Genomic DNA, 17908 nt, shown 5'->3' on the forward strand with positions numbered 1-17908 from the left:
CCTAAATAATGCGTCATTACAGGTTCAGTCAAAAAAGCATCTGGCGTGTGTTCTTGTATTAGAGTGTAATTCTACTTTCCTTGAGCAATTATAGTATTTGTAATTTTCTTTTATCACGTCAATAAAGTTTGTATAAAAAAAATTCTTGTCTTGTTGAAGAAGAACCGTGCCAGATGTCCGTTGAGTCATACTTCCACATACAGAACAGTTATACTTATGCTTTGGTTTAGTAGGTTTTATAGTTGCTGGGGACTTAATTAATTAACTGTGTTTACGAAAATTTTCTTTCATTGTTTGTTGCAGTCAGATTGCGTAATAGTGCATGGGGGCTTAATTAAATATGATTGAAAATACTTTTAGTTTTTAGTAGCTGTAAGTCCGATTACGCTGTTTCGTAAACGGTTGGCCCTGACTAGTATTATTACGCTATCTGACTGCAAAGAACAACAACAAGAATGAAATGAAATTTTTCGTTAACACAATTAATTAATTAAGTCCCCAGCAACTATAAAACCTACTAAACCAAAGCATAAGTATAACTGTTCTATATGTGGAAGTATGACTCAACGGACATCTGGCATGGTTCTTCTTCAACAAGACAAGAATTTTTTTTATACCAACTTTACTGACGTGATAAAAGAAAATTACAAATACTATAATTGTTCAAGGAAAGTAGAATTACACTCTAATACAAGAACACACGCCAGATGCTTTGTTGACTGAACCTGTAATGACGCATTATTTAGGACACTAAAATAAAAACAAACTGAGTTAATTACCTCATTTATATTGATGAAAATCATTCTAATCCTTACATTATATCTCAACCAGAACTCTCCAATATCACATCTCAGCAAGCACTGCCTAATAGCACATCTCCACAAACACTCTCTGCTACAACATCTCAGCACAGACTACCACGAGACCTCGACAGGCACTCACTACTACGAGCTCTCTCCAAGCACTGACTTCTACGAGCTCTTAACAAGCACAGTGGAGGCGGCTTAATAATACTCTTTGGCGCAATCTCTGGCGCAGTGGCTCAGTGTAGCCACCTTTCAACATCACACACATCCATGCCCGAGGCAGGATTCGAACCTGCGACCGTAGCAGCAGCGCGGCTCCGGACTGAAGCGCCTAGAACCGCTCGGCCACATCGGCCGGCTTTACGGTTATGACGTCTATCGTTTAATAGGTTACGACGGTAGCGGTGGCACAGCCATACTGTTGCGAGAAGGAATATTGGCGGAAGATGAGGAATACTTACCATCGACCCGTGGTGTTGCCCTGACTGTAGGGGTTGTACGTTTGGTGAATGTTTAAGCACCGTCTGGTTCGACCAAGAGACAGGAATGCACAACCTTATACACATAGGAAGTGTTGCCGCTATTTCGAGGACGTCAGGCGAATAATATTGTCGGCGGCGACTTCAACGGCGTTCTGCGGCCCGAGGACCAACGACCACACTTTGTTCCTTGCCCGGCGTTGCAGACGCTGGTCCGGGATCTTGCACTGCATGACACCTGGGAGACGACGCATAGCGACAGCCACGGATATACGTACTTTACAAGCCACTCAGTTACTCGACTCGACAGGGTGTATGTGTCACGTGAGCTACGCAAGGCGGCGATTGACGCAGAGATGTGGCCTACGGCCTTTACACACTGCACCATCGCTCTGCCACGACAGAAGACATGCCGCAGTAGCGGCCCATGGAAGCTCAACGTTACCCACGTGCAGGATGAAAACTGTTTACGAGAGGTTGAAGTCACATGGCGACAATGTCAACGGCGTCAACGTTCGTACGATTCAACGCTTAAATGGTGGCTCTGCAGCGTCAAACGGGCTTTACGCAGAACGTTCACACGATATGGCCAAGATAAGTCACATTGGCAACGTCCGACTTCCGAATTTTATTTCACAGCCCTACGGGAGTTTGCGAAACAACCACGGTCTGCCGACTGTCAGCAGGCTGTCCAACGTGTCAAAGCACAACTGCTGCGTCTAATGGCAGTGAAGATGGAAAGAGTTAAAGTACGTGCGAGGATGCTCGACAGATTACGCAACGAACAGCCGTCATTCCACTATATACTGAGGGAAAGAACGCAGCGGCGACGTACACTTATACGGGATGTTGAAATGGCTGATGGATCGCAGGCCACATTACAGAAGGATATTGCTCGTGCTTTTGCTCACCACTGCCGCAGTTTCTATGAGGAGGACCAGCTGGACAGAGCAGGACTGACAGATGTGCTTCGCGAAATGCCAGCGGACGAGCATCCCACTGAAGCGGGTGGCCTTATGGCTGAAATCACGGTAGATGATCTGGACGCCGCCCTAAAGTGTGGTGCGTTAAACAAATCCCCTTGACCGGATGGCCTCCCTCTTGAGTTTTACTGCACCTTTGCTCCTCTGATGGGACCGACGTGGGTTGTTGTTGTTGTTGTGGTCTTCAGTCCTGAGACTGGTTTGATGCAGCTCTCCATGCTACTCTATCCTGTGCAAGCTTCTTCATCTCCCAGTACCTACTGCATCCTACATCCTTCTGAATCTGCTTAGTGTATTGATCTCTTGGTCTCCCTCTACGATTTTTACCCTCCACGCTGCCCTCCAATGCTAAATTTGTGATCCCTTGATGCCTCAAAACATGTCCTACCAACCGATCCCTTCTTCTAGTCAAGTTGTGCCACAAACTTCTCTTCTCCCCAATCCTATTCAATACCTCCTCATTAGTTACGTGATCTACCCACCTTATCTTCAGCATTCTTCTGTAGCACCACATTTCGAAAGCTTCTAATCTCTTCTTGTCCAAACTAGTTATCGTCCATGTTTCACTTCCATACATGGCTACACTCCATACAAATACTTTCAGAAGTGACTTCCTGACACTTAAATCAATACTCGATGTTAACAAATTTCTCTTCTTCAGAAACGCTTTCCTTTCCATTGCCAGTCTACATTTTATATCCTCTCTACTTCGACCATCATCAGTTATTTTACTCCCTAAATAGCAAAACTCCTTTACTACTTTAAGTGTCTCATTTCCTAATCTAATCCCCTCAGCATCACCCGATTTAATTTGACTACATTCCATTATCCTCGTTTTGCTTTTGTTGATGTTCATCTTATATCCTCCTTTCAAGACACTGTCCATTCCGTTCAACTGCTCTACTAAGTCCTTTGCTGTCTCTGACAGAATTACAATGTCATCGGCGAACCTCAAAGTTTTTACTTCTTCTCCATGAATTTTAATACCTACTCCGAATTTTTCTTTTGTTTCCTTTATTGCTTGCTCAATATACAGATTGAATAACATCGGGGAGAGGCTACAACCCTGTCTCACTCCTTTCCCAACCACTGCTTCCCTTTCATGTCCCTCGACTCTTATAATTGCCATCTGGTTTCTGTACAAATTGTAAATAGCCTTTCGCTCCCTGTATTTTACCCCTGCCACCTTCAGAATTTGCAAGAGAGTATTCCAGTCAACAGTGTCAAAAGCTTTCTCTAAGTCTACAAATGCTAGAAACGTAGGTTTGCCTTTTCTTAATCTTTCTTCTAAGATAAGTCGTAAGGTTAGTATTGCCTCACGTGTTCCAACATTTCTACGGAATCCAAACTGATCTTCCCCGAGGTCCGCTTCTACCAGTTTTTCCATTCGTCTGTAAAGAATTCGCGTTAGTACTTTGCAGCTGTGACTTATTAAACTGATAGTTCGGTAATTTTCACATCTGTCAACACCTGCTTTCTTTGGGATTGGAATTATTATATTCTTCTTGAAGTCTGACGGTATTTCGCCTGTCTCATACATCTTGCTCACCAGATGGTAGAGTTTTGTCATCACTGGCTCTCCCAAGGCCATCAGTAGATCTAATGGAATGTTGTCTACTCCCGGGGCCTTGTTTCGACTCAGGTCTTTCAGTGCTCTGTCAAACTCTTCACGCAGTATCTTATCTCCCATTTCGTCTTCATCTACATCCTCTTCCATTTCCATAATATTGTCCTCAAGCATATCGCCCTTGTATAAACCTTCTATATACTCCTTCCACCTTTCTGCCTTCCCTTCTTTGCTTAGAATTGGGTTGCCATCTGAGTTCTTGATATTCATACAAGTGGTTCTCTTCTCTCCAAAGGTCTCTCTAATTTTCCTGTAGGCAGTATCTATCTTACCCCTAGTGAGACAAGCCTCTACATCCTTACATTTGTCCTCTAGCCACCCCTGCTTAGCCATTTTGCACTTCCTGTCGATCTCATTTTTGAGACGTTTGTATTCCTTTTGGCCTGCTTCATTTACTGCATTTTTATATTTTCTCCTTTCATCAATTAAATTCAATATTTCTTCTGTTACCCAAGGATTTCTATTAGCCCTCGTCTTTTTACCTACTTGATCGTCTGCTGCCTTCACTACTTCATCCCTCAGAGCTACCCATTCTTCTTCTACTGTATTTCTTTCGCCCATTCCTGTCAATTGTTCCCTTATGCTCTCCCTGAAACTCTCTACAACCTCTGGTTCTTTCAGTTTATCCAGGTCCCATCTCCTTAAATTCCCACCTTTTTGCAGTTTCTTCAGTTTCAATCTGCAGTTCATAACCAATAGATTGTGGTCAGAATCCACATCTGCCCCTGGAAATGTCTTACAATTTAAAACCTGGTTCCTAAATCTCTGTCTTACCATTATATAATCTATCTGATACCTCTTAGTATCTCCAGGATTCTTCCAGGTATACAACGTGGGTATAGATGTACAATTGAACTCTTAACACCTACCTTACGTGTCCCTACCAAGTTCACAGACGGTATCATGATACCCGTTCCAAAACCAAGGGGTGGTCGTCGGCCTTAAGACTACTGGCCTTTGACATTATTGAGTGGAGACTAAAAAATCTTTGCACGTATCCTCCGTGCTCGCCTTCAAGCGGCGATAAAGGACAAAATACATTTAGATCAAACGTTTCTAGGGATGTAATAGCATTGATGTCGGCATGTCGATTACGAGGAGCCCTCGTGGCAGTGGATTTCGATCACGCTTTCGACCGAATGGACCATGTGTTCCTCCGAAGGGTCATGGAAAGGATGGGAATCCCCCTCCAGTTTGTGGACACGATCATGAGGTTGATTAATGGCGCAAACTCGAGAGTCTTGGTGAACGGTGTTAGCTCCGAACCGTTCACCATCCAGCGCTCAGTGCAGCAAGGTTGCCCCCTTTCGGCCATCTTATTTGCGGTCCCTCTTGAACCTGCGCTACACGGCCTCCGACGACGACTTGAAGGTGTCCAACTACGGACCGCATCCTTCTAATGCGGCGCATACGCCGAAGACGTCGTTCTTTTGGTCAAGTCAGGAGACGAAATCCAGGCGACGCTGGAATGGATACAGCAGTATGGAGCGGTAGCGGGTAGTGTCATCAACCTACGAAAGACCCGATGTACGGAAGTGGGCAGAGGGCTGCCTCCAGGGACAGCAGTGCCCATCACCAAGACCCCCACACTCAAGTGTTTGGGAGTGGTATTCCATGGAAACATACGACGTACAGCGGCGGATAATTATCGACGCGCATTGGTACGTCAACATGTACTGCGCGCCATGGATATGTTACAGAGCGCACATTATGTCAACGTCTACTTGGCGCCGAAAATAAGTCACTTGGCACACATATTGCCGTTGCCCACCACGTTCGCGTCAAGACTACAGTCGGCCTTCGGACATTTCGTAAGTGCCGACCTCCTCTTCAAAATCCGCTATGATACTTTGACGCTTCCAACGAGAGGAGGAGGCATCAGACTCGTAAACGTGAAGAACAGGGCGCGTGTGCTATTTCTTAGTACGATGCAACGCTGTTGGAAAACCGAGCACGTCACCTTAATGGGCGCTGTGATCAACGAAGTGGCTCCCCATTCACTCTGTCCACCACGTAGGCCATATCATTGCGCTGCTCGCACATCTTCGGGACTTCTTCGTCTATTACAGTTACGTTCAGGACAGTTTGCCAGAGACCAGGCAGCCCACAACGAAAGACATATATCGAAGCTTCCTTCAGCAACAGTCTCACAATGTGGCCGAACAGAAGTACCTGGCGATACAGTGGCAGAGAATATGGAGAGCGGTCCATCTTCCCTCTCTCCCTACAAAGGTTTTCGCATTGTGGTATGTAGTGGTGAACGGCAAATTACCGAACCGTCAACGACTGCACTCTATTCATCTGGTCGACAGGTCGATATCCCCCCACTGCGCGGTCGTCGACTCCGACGAGTACCATTTGGTTTGTTGCACGGCAATCAACTGTTAGCTTCTAACAAGGAAAATACTGGCCCTTTTAATGTGTACGGCACACATGGCAATCAAAGCTGACGACCTACTGTTCCTGGACAAGGTTCAAATGGCTCTGAGCACTATGGGACTCAACTGCTGAGGTCATTAGTCCCCTAGAACTTAGAACTAGTTAAACCTAACTAACCTAAGGACATCACAAACATCCATGCCCGAAGCAGGATTCGAACCTGGGACCGTAGCGGTCTTGCGGTTCCAGACTGCAGCGCCTTTAACTGCACGGCCACTCCGGCCGGCCCTGGACAAGGTATACTTTCCCACCGCCAGGACAAAGGCCGTAAACTTGATAAAGGGGATGGCACCGATGACAAGAACGTCGTAGACTTCTGATAGGTACTGCAAGAGCAACATCACATCTTGCGGCGACACATGAAATATAGAAAATGTTTTTTCCAATTACTTGGGTTCATTATTCATGGACGCTCCGGCTAGTTGGGGTGTTCCGGGTATGAGAAGTGAAATGAGGAGATAGCTCAACTTTCAAGCCTGATGTATTCAGGGGACTATACATAGTTTTTAAGTTAACGAGAAGCCGACCTGGATACAAGCCAACAGGGCCATTGCAGGGTCCTGTTTCCTTTTCTTTCTTTTCCTGGTAAACTCGTTAAATATAGACGGCGTTAGGCCGTTTTTTTACGTTTGGATGCGTTGAATGGCATCTTTAGTTTCTGTATATTGTGTTTAGCACCTATGAAAGACAATAAAAAGTCAATAGACACCAAAAAATACCTCAAATAAATCCCTTTCATACCTTGGTCCACATTCCCAGGAAAGGAGAATGGAGAGATGGTGGCCAGGCCTTGGGTTGCTACCCCTGCCCGCCCTGCCTCCGCCAGCCCGTGACCTGATCCTTCCGAAAAAAAAAAAAAGTGGTTAAGACGAGCGCTTGCATAAAGCGGGCAATCTCGGTCCCACTCCGGCACAAATTTTTACTGTCGTCATTCCATTATACAGCTGATGGTTGCCCGTATTAGCAACTGTGAATACATTTCATGTTTTTCATGATGACTGTAGTCGCCGCAGCGCCTGTTCTTTCGAGGAACAACATACGAGGGTATTTCGGAAAGTAAAGATACACCGTACGCCAAAGGAACAGAAGAGTTTTCGCGAGCAAGTTGGCAACAATGGTGTTAACCTTGAACCGTTAGCTTTCTCCTCGCGGTCGTTCGGCAGTTGAACGTTGCTTCTGGTTGGAGTAGGTCGCGTTTAAAATGGCTGCGCCGATTCAGAATCCTTCCAAATGCGAAGTGCGCTCCGTCATACGTTTTCTTCATGCAAAAGGTCAGCGACCAGCGGATATTCACAAAGAAATTATTTCTGTTTATGGGAACATTATGAATCGACAAAATGTAACTAAATGGTGTCGTCATTTCTCTGAAGGTAGGACTGATGTGTGTGACAAACAAAGAACAGGTCGGCCATCTGTGATCTCTGATGCCCTTCTTCGGAGAACGGAGGAAGCAATTCGTGCGAATAGACGTCTCACATTGACAGAATTGCATCAGATCATACCGGGCATGTCAATGACAACTCTTTATGGCATTGTGACTGTCAAGTTAGGGTACAGGAAATTGTATGCGCACTGGGTTCCAAAACTGTTAACGGAAGAACACAAAAAGAAAAGGATGGGCTTTGCACTCGACTTCCTCACACGCTATGCTGAAGCAGGTGATGAGTTCCTTGATCACATTGTGACAGGTGACGAGACGTGGGTTTATCACCATACACCTGAATCCAAGCAACAATCAATGCAATGGTGCCATTCGAATTCACCAAAAGCAAAGAAATGCAAAACGTCGATTTCAGCGAATAAAATCGTGGCTTCTGTTTTTTGGGACAGACAAGGCATTCTTCTGTTAGAATTTATGCCTCTTGGAACGACAATTAATGCTGCTGCATATTGCCAGACTTTGAAACATCTTCGAAGGGCAATTCGAAACGAATGCAGCGGAATGCTGACAACTGGAGTACACTTGCTTCATGACAACGCTCGGCCTCGTAACCAAAGCACTACTCAAACAATTCAAATGGGACATATCGGACCATCCGCCATACAGCCCGGACCTTGCGCCCACCGACTTCCATGTCTTCCATTACCTGAAGTCACATCACGACGATGAAGAGATCAAAGGTGAAGTTGAAAAGTGGTTCCGACAACAGGCGGCAACCTTCTATGACTGTGGGATACAAAAGCTTGTGCACCGACTTAACAAATGTTTGGATAACGGGGGTGATTATGTCGAAAAGTAACAAATAATCCAGTTAATAAGATGTAACTGACGTTTTCTAAATAAATGTTCTATTTAAGGACTGTGAACCATTATACCTTTACTTTCAGATATGTCTTTGTAGTTCTTCTTAACAACCAAGGCACTGCAATCTTGTATTTTACCAAGTTATGTTGCAGTTGTATCTTCTGTTTTGTTTTGACTGCAGATTACAAGTCTCGTCTGTAGATCATGTACCATACAAAGATGATAAAATTACGAGGTGGGCCAAAAGTCTTTGTAAAATTATCAGTGTTTATTTTACAAGAGATATAGAACTTACAAATTGGTGTTTTGTGACAAATGAAAGATTAAATCACTAAGTTTTTGTTATGGAGTCAGTAAACTTCAACATGTGCGCCATCTGTTGCTCGAAGAATGTTTAATCGATATTCGATTTCACTCCATACGTTTGACAACATTCCTTATGTAACACCAGCAACGCCATCTGCTATCCTTCTTCTTAAGGTATCCAGATCAGGCACTTGCGTAGGGTAAAGCTTGTCCTTTACGTAGCCCCAATCCAACTGCCAGGAAATACTTCATTAAGGAAGTTTATAACATGCAATCTTTTCTAGCTAATCCAGATAGATGTTAGATTCGACAACGAAGAAAGAACCGCACCCTATAGTTATTTTAGGGGAATCCCTAACGTGACCAAAGGCAAAATATGGCTTTTCCCCCTTCAGTCCGGAACCGCATGCCGCTACAGTCGCAGGTTCGAATCCTGCCTCGGGCATGGATGTGTGTGATGTCCTTAGGTTAGTTAGGTTTAAGTAGTTCTAAGTTCTAGGGGACTGGTGACCTCAGATGTTAAGTCCCATAGTGCTCAGAGCCATTTGAACCATTTTTTATGGCCTTTCCGAACCCTGTATCCCATGTTGTGCTTGTTAACTTTACCTAATGTGTAGAAAGCATTCTCCTCTGAAAACAAATTCGTTGGAGACAATCGTTGCTGGTGTCGATTCGTGCCAACATCTCAGTCGCAAAAGCTGCTCGACAAGTTCTGGTCATAGGAATCCCTGGTTCACGAGATGTGCGTCGAGTGCATTTGGAAGGGCTTCGTAAGAACGCACGTCTCCGACACTTCCTTCACTGACCGAAGGCCGTCCTCATAGCAGAAGATCCAACACACTACCGGTCTGTTAAAAGTTAAGTACTACGCAACAGTACTTGTTCTACTAAAGGCACTAACTACTGATAGGCATAGTTAGCAAATGAAAGATTTTGATAGAGACCAAGCAATGTACACTCCTGGAAATTGAAATAAGAACACCGTGAATTCATTGTCCCAGGAAGGGGAAACTTTATTGACACATTCCTGGGGTCAGATACATCACATGATCACACTGACAGAACCACAGGCACATAGACACAGGCAACAGAGCATGCACACTGTCGTCACTAGTACAGTGTATATCCACCTTTCGCAGCAATGCAGGATGCTATTCTCCCATGGAGACGATCGTAGAGATGCTGGATGTAGTCCTGTGGAACGGCTTGCCATGCCATTTCCACCTGGCGCCTCAGTTGGACCAGCGTTCGTGCTGGACGTGCAGACCGCGTGAGACGACGCTTCATCCAGTCCCAAACATGCGCAATGGGGGACAGATCCGGAGATCTTGCTGGCCAGGGTAGTCGACTTACACCTTCTAGAGCACGTTGGGTGGCACGGGATACATGCGGACGTGCATTGTCCTGTTGGAACAGCAAGTTCCCTTGCCGGTCTAGGAATGGTAGAACGATGGGTTCGATGACGGTTTGGATGTACCGTGCACTATTCAGTGTCCCCTCGACGATCACCAGTGGTGGACGGCCAGCGTAGGAGATCGCTCCCCACACCATGATGCCGGGTGTTGGCCCTGTGTGCCTCGGTCGTATGCAGTCCTGATTGTGGCGCTCACCTGCACGGCGCCAAACACGCATACGACCATCATTGGCACCAAGGCAGAAGCGACTCTCATCGCTGAAGACGACACGTCTCCATTCGTCCCTCCATTCACGCCTGTCGCGACACCACTGGAGGCGGGCTGCACGATGTTGGGGCGTGAGCGGAAGACGGCCTAACGGTGTGCGGGACCGTAGCCCAGCTTCATGGAGACGGTTGCGAATGGTCTTCGCCGATACCCCAGGAGCAACAGTGTCCCTAATTTGCTGGGAAGTGGCGGTGCGGTCCCCTACGGCACTGCGTAGGATCCTACGGTCTTGGCGTGCATCCGTGCGTCGCTGCGGTCCGGTCCCAGGTCGACGGGCACGTGAACCTTCCGCCGACCACTGGCGACAACATCGATGTACTGTGGAGACCTCACGTCCACCCGGCCTCCCGCATGCCCACTATACGCTCGCTCAAAGTCCGTCAACTGCACATACGGTTCACGTCCACGCTGTCGCGGCATGCTACCAGTGTTAAAGACTGCGATGGAGCTCCGTATGCCACGGCAAACTGGCTGACACTGACGGCGGCGGTGCACAAATGCTGCGCAGCTAGCGCCATTCGACGGCCAACACCGCGGTTCCTGGTGTGTCCGCTGTGCCGTGCGTGTGATCATTGCTTGTACAGCCCTCTCGCAGTGTCCGGAGCCAGTATGGTGGGTCTGACACACCGGTGTCAATGTGTTCTTTTTTCCATTTCCAGGAGTGTATTTACCTTAATAGTGTTCTAAGGTCATTATATATATATACTCTTTCTGATGGACACACGTCCAGATCGTCCGCTCTCAAAATTTCGCCATCTCTCTCCCCACTGCTGGCGGCTCACCTCCAACTGCGCAACGCTACGCGCTGTTCACATCCAACTGCCCAACACTACAATAGCGAATATTACAACAATGCCATCCAGCCACAGACTGCACACAGCACAGCTAATGATTTTCATACAGAGAGCTACGTGGCGTTACCAATATAAAAACCTAAACAGCCTACTTACACAACTGCCAAATCAAAGTACACAGAGACAACTATCAAATTAAGGAGACGATATACCCCTAGACTAGCTAAAATAAAATGCATTGTCCAACTACTGAAAGATATATTTACAATTAAGGGGTACCTTTACAATTAATCTGAATATCGGGGGTAAAGTGTGGCCTCAATACAACTGTCGCGCAAATGGAATGCCGTAGGATGCGTAGTACATCAGAGCTGGATGAGGCTAGGAGTGGAATTTTAGCAGTGAGAACATACACAAAAATTCTGGCAAAAGAACATTTATTGGATAGGTAAATTTAATTGCACGCATGAACGTTTATAGTAAGTGATATGATGGTTGCTCTTGCCTGCAATCTATTACGTCACATATTAATTAACCCTAGAACTTTACTTCGGAGTCCCCTGCAAGATTTATGATCTATGGAACAGGAATGATCAAAGGATGGTTTAATCAAAAAAAAAAAAAAATGTTCAAATGTGTGTTAAATCTTATGGGACTTAACTGCTAAGGTCATCAATCCCTAAGCTTACACACTACTTAACCTAAAGTATCCTAAGGACAAACACACACACACCCATGCCCGAGGGAGGACTCGAACCTCCGCCGGGACCAGCTGCACAGTCCATGAATGCAGCGCCTTAGACCGCTCCGCTAATTCCGCGCGGTGATGGTTTGATCACGAACACTTACATTCACACGAACTTGAGAGACTAACAGAAAGGAAAACCTTCACCACAGCGCACGTGGGTAGCAAGAGGGGTTGTTCCCTTGTTTCTAAAATGCGGGATAAATGAAGAAATTTTATTTGAAGTGAATTGCCATAAAATGAGGCATAATTAAGAATCATAATTAATTCAGATATTCTACAGCGGAAGATCACTATGGCCTTGGCACTATAAACTTTCTCATTAGGTCTCGACCACGTGGTCCTCACAAACAAAAGTGTATACAAACAAAGTTATCAAGTGAGACGAATTGTACAAAATTCAGTCATAAAATCAGGTAAATCATACGCAATATACATGCTCTCGCGAAAGGGATACTAAACAAAATGAATTGAATCACAATAAACTCAACACGGCTTCACGTGTTTGATCAACAGTTCAACCGAACAATAGCCTACAGCGGCCCTGGAATTTAACGCATATAACACTCGCGAATTAGTAAGTAAAATTTATCACACACGATAATAAACTATGAACGATGAAAGGAATTATTTACTTTGACTAGCTTTGAAAAATTTACATAAAGCACAATATTAACTTCTCATCGAAAAGGCACACTTACCCCCAGTAGGTCTCACCCGTCTCACGCCCCACGGAACACCCCCCGACCTACGGAAGTGGCCAGAGGAACCCCTGTTGTGGTGACAACCGATACGAAAGGTTCATCCAAGGCAAACAGAAACATCTTTGCTAACTGGTACGTGTTTCCTACAGACGGCTGTTCTGACACAGTGGCAGACTACTACACTCCTACGGATCTACACACTGAAATCCTTGCACACACTCATTCATACATTAAACTTATCGGACAAGAAGAGGAAAAACAAGATGCATTGAAATATGGCACTTAAATGTACATGCGTGTGAGGCTCCGACAAGTGCCAATAACCTAATGAAATGTTAAAACGGAATATGGATAGGATACTGTGGCCACCACAAACACACTCAGCTACTCAGTCTTTTCCCTTTTCTTCTTTACATCTAGGGTAACAGACCATTTGCACCAACAGTAGAGGTGCCAGAGACAAACACATGAAGCTGTGTGGTATGGCAAAATCATGAAGAGGCCCATGTAGAGACCCTGCACCACTAAATAATCAAGTTAAAACAATACAAGATATTGACGTTATTAATAAATTGTCGTATAAATTTTTGCAGAGCAAAAAGATGTACAGAAAAGAAGGAGAAAAAGCAAATAAGGAAAGCAATGCCAGATTTACAGAAGAAGCTCGCAATCTTTGCACGACACCATGAGATCAGGCTAGTGAATACCGCAGAAGCCCACCTCTTGCTCTAATTACTGCAGCCCAGATGAAATTAATGAATATTTTATCTGGGTAGTAGAAAGAACAGTCGGTGAACTTTGTGACTTTGGAACAGATTCTGCAGTTGAAGTGAAATTTGGAAAATAAATGCAGCATAGTAATGTGAAAGAGAGTGTAGCCAAAAGACATAATAAAAATAGTAAGGAAAAAACTACAGACACTCAGGGAGCCCCGATATTTATGACAAGTCCTATACTATGTTAAAAACTATAATCTGTGAAACTGCGCCGGCCGATGTGGCCGAGCGGTTCTAGGCGCTTCAGTCCGGAACCGCGCTGCTGCTACGGTCGCAAGTTCGAATCCTGCCTCGGGCATGGATGTGTGTGATGTCCTTAGGTTAGTTAGGTTTAAGTAGTTCTAAGTTCTAGGGGACTGATGACCTGATAAGTCCCATAGTGCTCAGAGCCATTTGAACCATTTTTTTTTAATTTAATGATTCACCTAAGGATATCAATCATTGGCAGTGGAGCAATTTAAAACTTAAATTTTGTGTAAATTAAGAGAGTAGCCTTTGTATAGTACTCAAGAATACTTCTCTGTTGATTGAACAGTGTCTACCTGAACTGCAAGTCAGTGCTATAACAGCATCGACTCTGCTGCTTTATTACTCTATGTTCTAGTATTGATTTTATAGTTAGATTACCATTGTGAAGTATTGTAATCTAGTTCTCAACCTTAATATGTAATGAGTAAACTTGACGCCTTCTGCCAGCCACTATTGGCGAACGATATACAGCTGGTACTAAATTGGTTAATAAACGAATTAACGGGGAGAAATGTGAGATTGAGCACTTCACGAAACATAAAGATGTAGAAGCCCTTGACTAAAGAATGAAAGTTATAATTGGAGTCGGTAGTGTCGACAAATAATCGGGAGCAACAATATGTGGGAATATGAAGTAGAATCATCGCTTTCACTACGTGTAATTCAGCAAATGACAGGCACAGGCTCATGTTAAGATAATGAGAAAGTAGGTTCTGTCTATGGAAGAGAGTGTGTCATAACACGGTTTTGCGGCCCTTGCCTAACATTCCATATTTATATGGGATCCACATCAGATGGGACCACAAGAAAACATTGGCCCTTCGTGAATAAACGAACTGTCCTGAACAAATAGCTTGTTGACCTTTCTTAGGCAAAAGCTCTAGGCGCAAATGGCACAGTTTCATAGCCATCGTTTTGGTCCTTTGGGAAAGAGTGACGAATGATGTGATGTTCAAAATTTGGCATAGCTGACGCTCTCCAGCTGCTACGAAGATATAAGTTGTCGTTTTATGTGTCAGTTAACTTTATCGCTAAAGGAGAGCATTTACGTATCTTTGCCTTATTGAAGCACCTGGACTTCGACACTTCTGTCCTTGCAAAATCGTCGGATAACGAGAGCGTGAGCGCAAATTTTCTTTCGTCCGCCTCAGCTGAACTGCTTAAACTACGCATGTTCCTACATCTCGTAAAGCTCGCTTCCGATAAATGGTTAGTTGCAGCCACCAGCAGATGGCGTTCGGTTTGTCCTGGCGTAGACCAATCGCAACTGACACTGACAGTACGTGGCGCGCTCTGTCGACACTCTGCGTAACTATGGTTCAGTAGCGGCAACTAAAGCACGGAAGGCATTACATTCTACCGACACTTACGCCCCTGGCGTGTTGCAGAGAAGATGGATAACGAGACGTCAACGCTTGTGTTCTTCGTGAACGGCAGAAAGGTAGGCAGCTCTATTGTTGTCATCACAACGTGTGTGTCGTTCTAACACTATATACACAAAGAAGTGATACCAAGGTCAAAAAATATTAGTACAGATTCTTCTGAACTGTCTGTGCCAGATTCAGATGTGCGCTGCTCCACTGTGTTCTGCGTTCGCCTACAACAGACAAGAGTTTTATTCTTGCAGAATCTGAATTTCGCTCGGTAATTACGTAACAGCAGAAGAGCGATCTAATGTTAACGACACTGCTGTGATACATCTACACTGTCGTCTATAGCTGCGTTAGCGCTTGCGGTGTTTTTTTATTGTTATTATTATTATTATTTCGTGACAATCGTAGATCTACGACAGCATGACACTATCGAAAATAACTGAACATATAAGCGCGACGCACGTTTAGCTATACATGTTGACGGTTTTGTCGAATTTGAAATTAAGTGGAGTATACAGTTCAGGTTTTCTCATACCTTACGTAGTGTGTGATTACTACTAAGTTTGGAGTAATAAGGAAACCTGAAAGATTGCTTCATACAGTCATATTATGCGTATATTTCCCGTAATTTGTAGTAGTTTGCTTGATAGTAAGCCTCGAAACTACATGGGAATAAACGAGAAATAAAAGCGTAAAGAATAGTACCGCGTTCTTTATGTTATATGGCGTCATGAAGTGAAAGGAAGCAAACTTGTACTCATGGCTCTGAGCACTATGGGACTCAACTGCTAAGGTCATTAGTCCCCTAGAACTTAGAACTAGTTGAACCTAACTAACCTAAGGACATCACAAACATCCATGCCCGAGACAGGATTCGAACCTGCGACCGTAGCGGTCTTGCGGCTCCAGACTGCAGCGCCTTTAACCGCACGGCCACTTCGGCCGGCCTTGTAATCATGTTCGGTGGAATTAAAAAAGATGTGGATTCTCTCTACCCAAGTGTGGACAACTTCTCTAATTATAAGAGAGCCCCAAATACAGCGCAAGACCACCTGTGGATTGTAGGTTCTCCTTTCGTATCTCGATAACAGAATGCTGCAGAATGTATCGAGTGCCTCTGTCGGTACAACACGATGCAAGCTGGTAGTATATGGCATACTTCCTTTTCTTTCAGGTACCAGGCTGCGTCAAAATACCTGCTTCTTTTCGCACAATTAAATACACCAACGTGCGAAAAATACTTGTTGTGTTGCTTGAAATAAATATATGTACCTTGAACAGCAGTCTCTTAGAAACTCTGTAATAAAACTCACGTACAAAATAAATGATTCCTTGGTTCATGCAGGGACCCGTTGATTTACTGCAGAAGTGGAACTCGGCATTCGTTGAACTACGCGCATCCAAATAATAAGAATCAGTATTTTCTGCGAGCAGCTTCTGTTTGAATCAAACCCAGATGTCTGATTTCCATTTGCATTGAAAACGACTAAATTATTACTTCTGTAGTTTATCCAGAAGAAATTGCGAGAAACATCCGGTATGTTCCAGTAATTGCTCCAGTACTTCCACATATCTCGTCACATAATCAAAGTGACATTGTCGGGAATATTCTGTTACTTCCGAATGGTTCCTAAACGTACTCGTTCTATCGGGACAACAATTCCTCACTTTGATTTGTGAGAATAATCTAATAATGGATAGCTAATTTATTGATGTAATTTCTGAGTGTTACTAGCTGTCTATGATGGTAATTTATTTCCGAGTGTCCACCTAAGTTGATGGTTCCACTTTTGTTTTTGTTGTTGTTGTTGTTGTGGTGGTGGTCTTCGTCCAGAGACTGGTTTGATGCAGCTTTCCATGCTATTCAATCCTGTGCAAGCTTCTTCATCTCCCAGTACCCACTGCAACCTACATCCTTCTGAATCTGCTTAGTGTACTCATCTCTTGGTCTCCCTCTACGATTTTTACCCTCCACTAAAATGGTGATCCCTTGATGCCTCAGAACATGTCCTACCAACCGATCCCTTCTTCTAGTCGTGCCACAAATTTCTCTTCTCCTTAATTCTATTCAATACCTCCTTATTAGTTTTGTGATCAACCCATCTAATCTTCAGCATTCTTCTGTAGCATCACTTCTGTAGTTCCACTTTTAAGCGCAACATTTCGATGCGGTATCCACTCCCATCAAAATACTGTGAAAAAAATATTACTGCCACCTTTGTTGGGCAAATGGAACTATATCTTTTACTGTATTGATATCTCACTGTGCGATTCCACCTTTCATTTTTGATATTCCTTGCCGGCTACATAATACCTTTATTATCTGCAGTATCTGGCAGTCAGACTCGTTACGACCAATGGCATTTAACCAAAGATAGATGACGCATTTTGGTTCGCCAGAAACGGTAACAGTTTCCAAGCTGTCGGAAATTTTCATTTAAAGAGAATTTTCCAAGAATGACGTAGAAGTAACACTTTGAAAGAATTCAGAAATTTTAGCGATTAATATATCATGCGATTAAGTTGATGTTTTTCTTTCGTATGTATTTGCGAGATTTTATTTGACTTTGAAAGAAAGGAGTGTATGTTTGTTTCGTTGATGCCGTCAGTGTGGTGGTTACACAGTCTCATATTTTGCACATGCTTGGCAAATGTCAGACATGCAATGGGCACCAGTTATTTGCTCTACAGCTGCTACTG

At 44.3% G+C, this 17908-nt stretch overlaps 1 protein-coding gene across 1 annotated transcript in view; it reads left to right on the forward strand.

Moving 5' to 3' along the window:
* Nucleotides 1-15175: 15175 nt before the first annotated feature.
* Nucleotides 15176-17908, forward strand: part of LOC124802533 (xanthine dehydrogenase) — a 246306-nt gene continuing 243573 nt past the window's right edge. Inside the window, exon 1 of the mRNA XM_047263388.1 lies at nt 15176-15276. Coding sequence (XP_047119344.1) covers nt 15229-15276 — 48 coding nt within the window. The 5' untranslated portion in view covers nt 15176-15228. The remainder of the gene's footprint in view (nt 15277-17908) is intronic.

This window comes from Schistocerca piceifrons, chromosome 6 (assembly GCF_021461385.2).
Source record: "Schistocerca piceifrons isolate TAMUIC-IGC-003096 chromosome 6, iqSchPice1.1, whole genome shotgun sequence".
NCBI lineage: Eukaryota > Metazoa > Arthropoda > Insecta > Orthoptera > Acrididae > Schistocerca > Schistocerca piceifrons.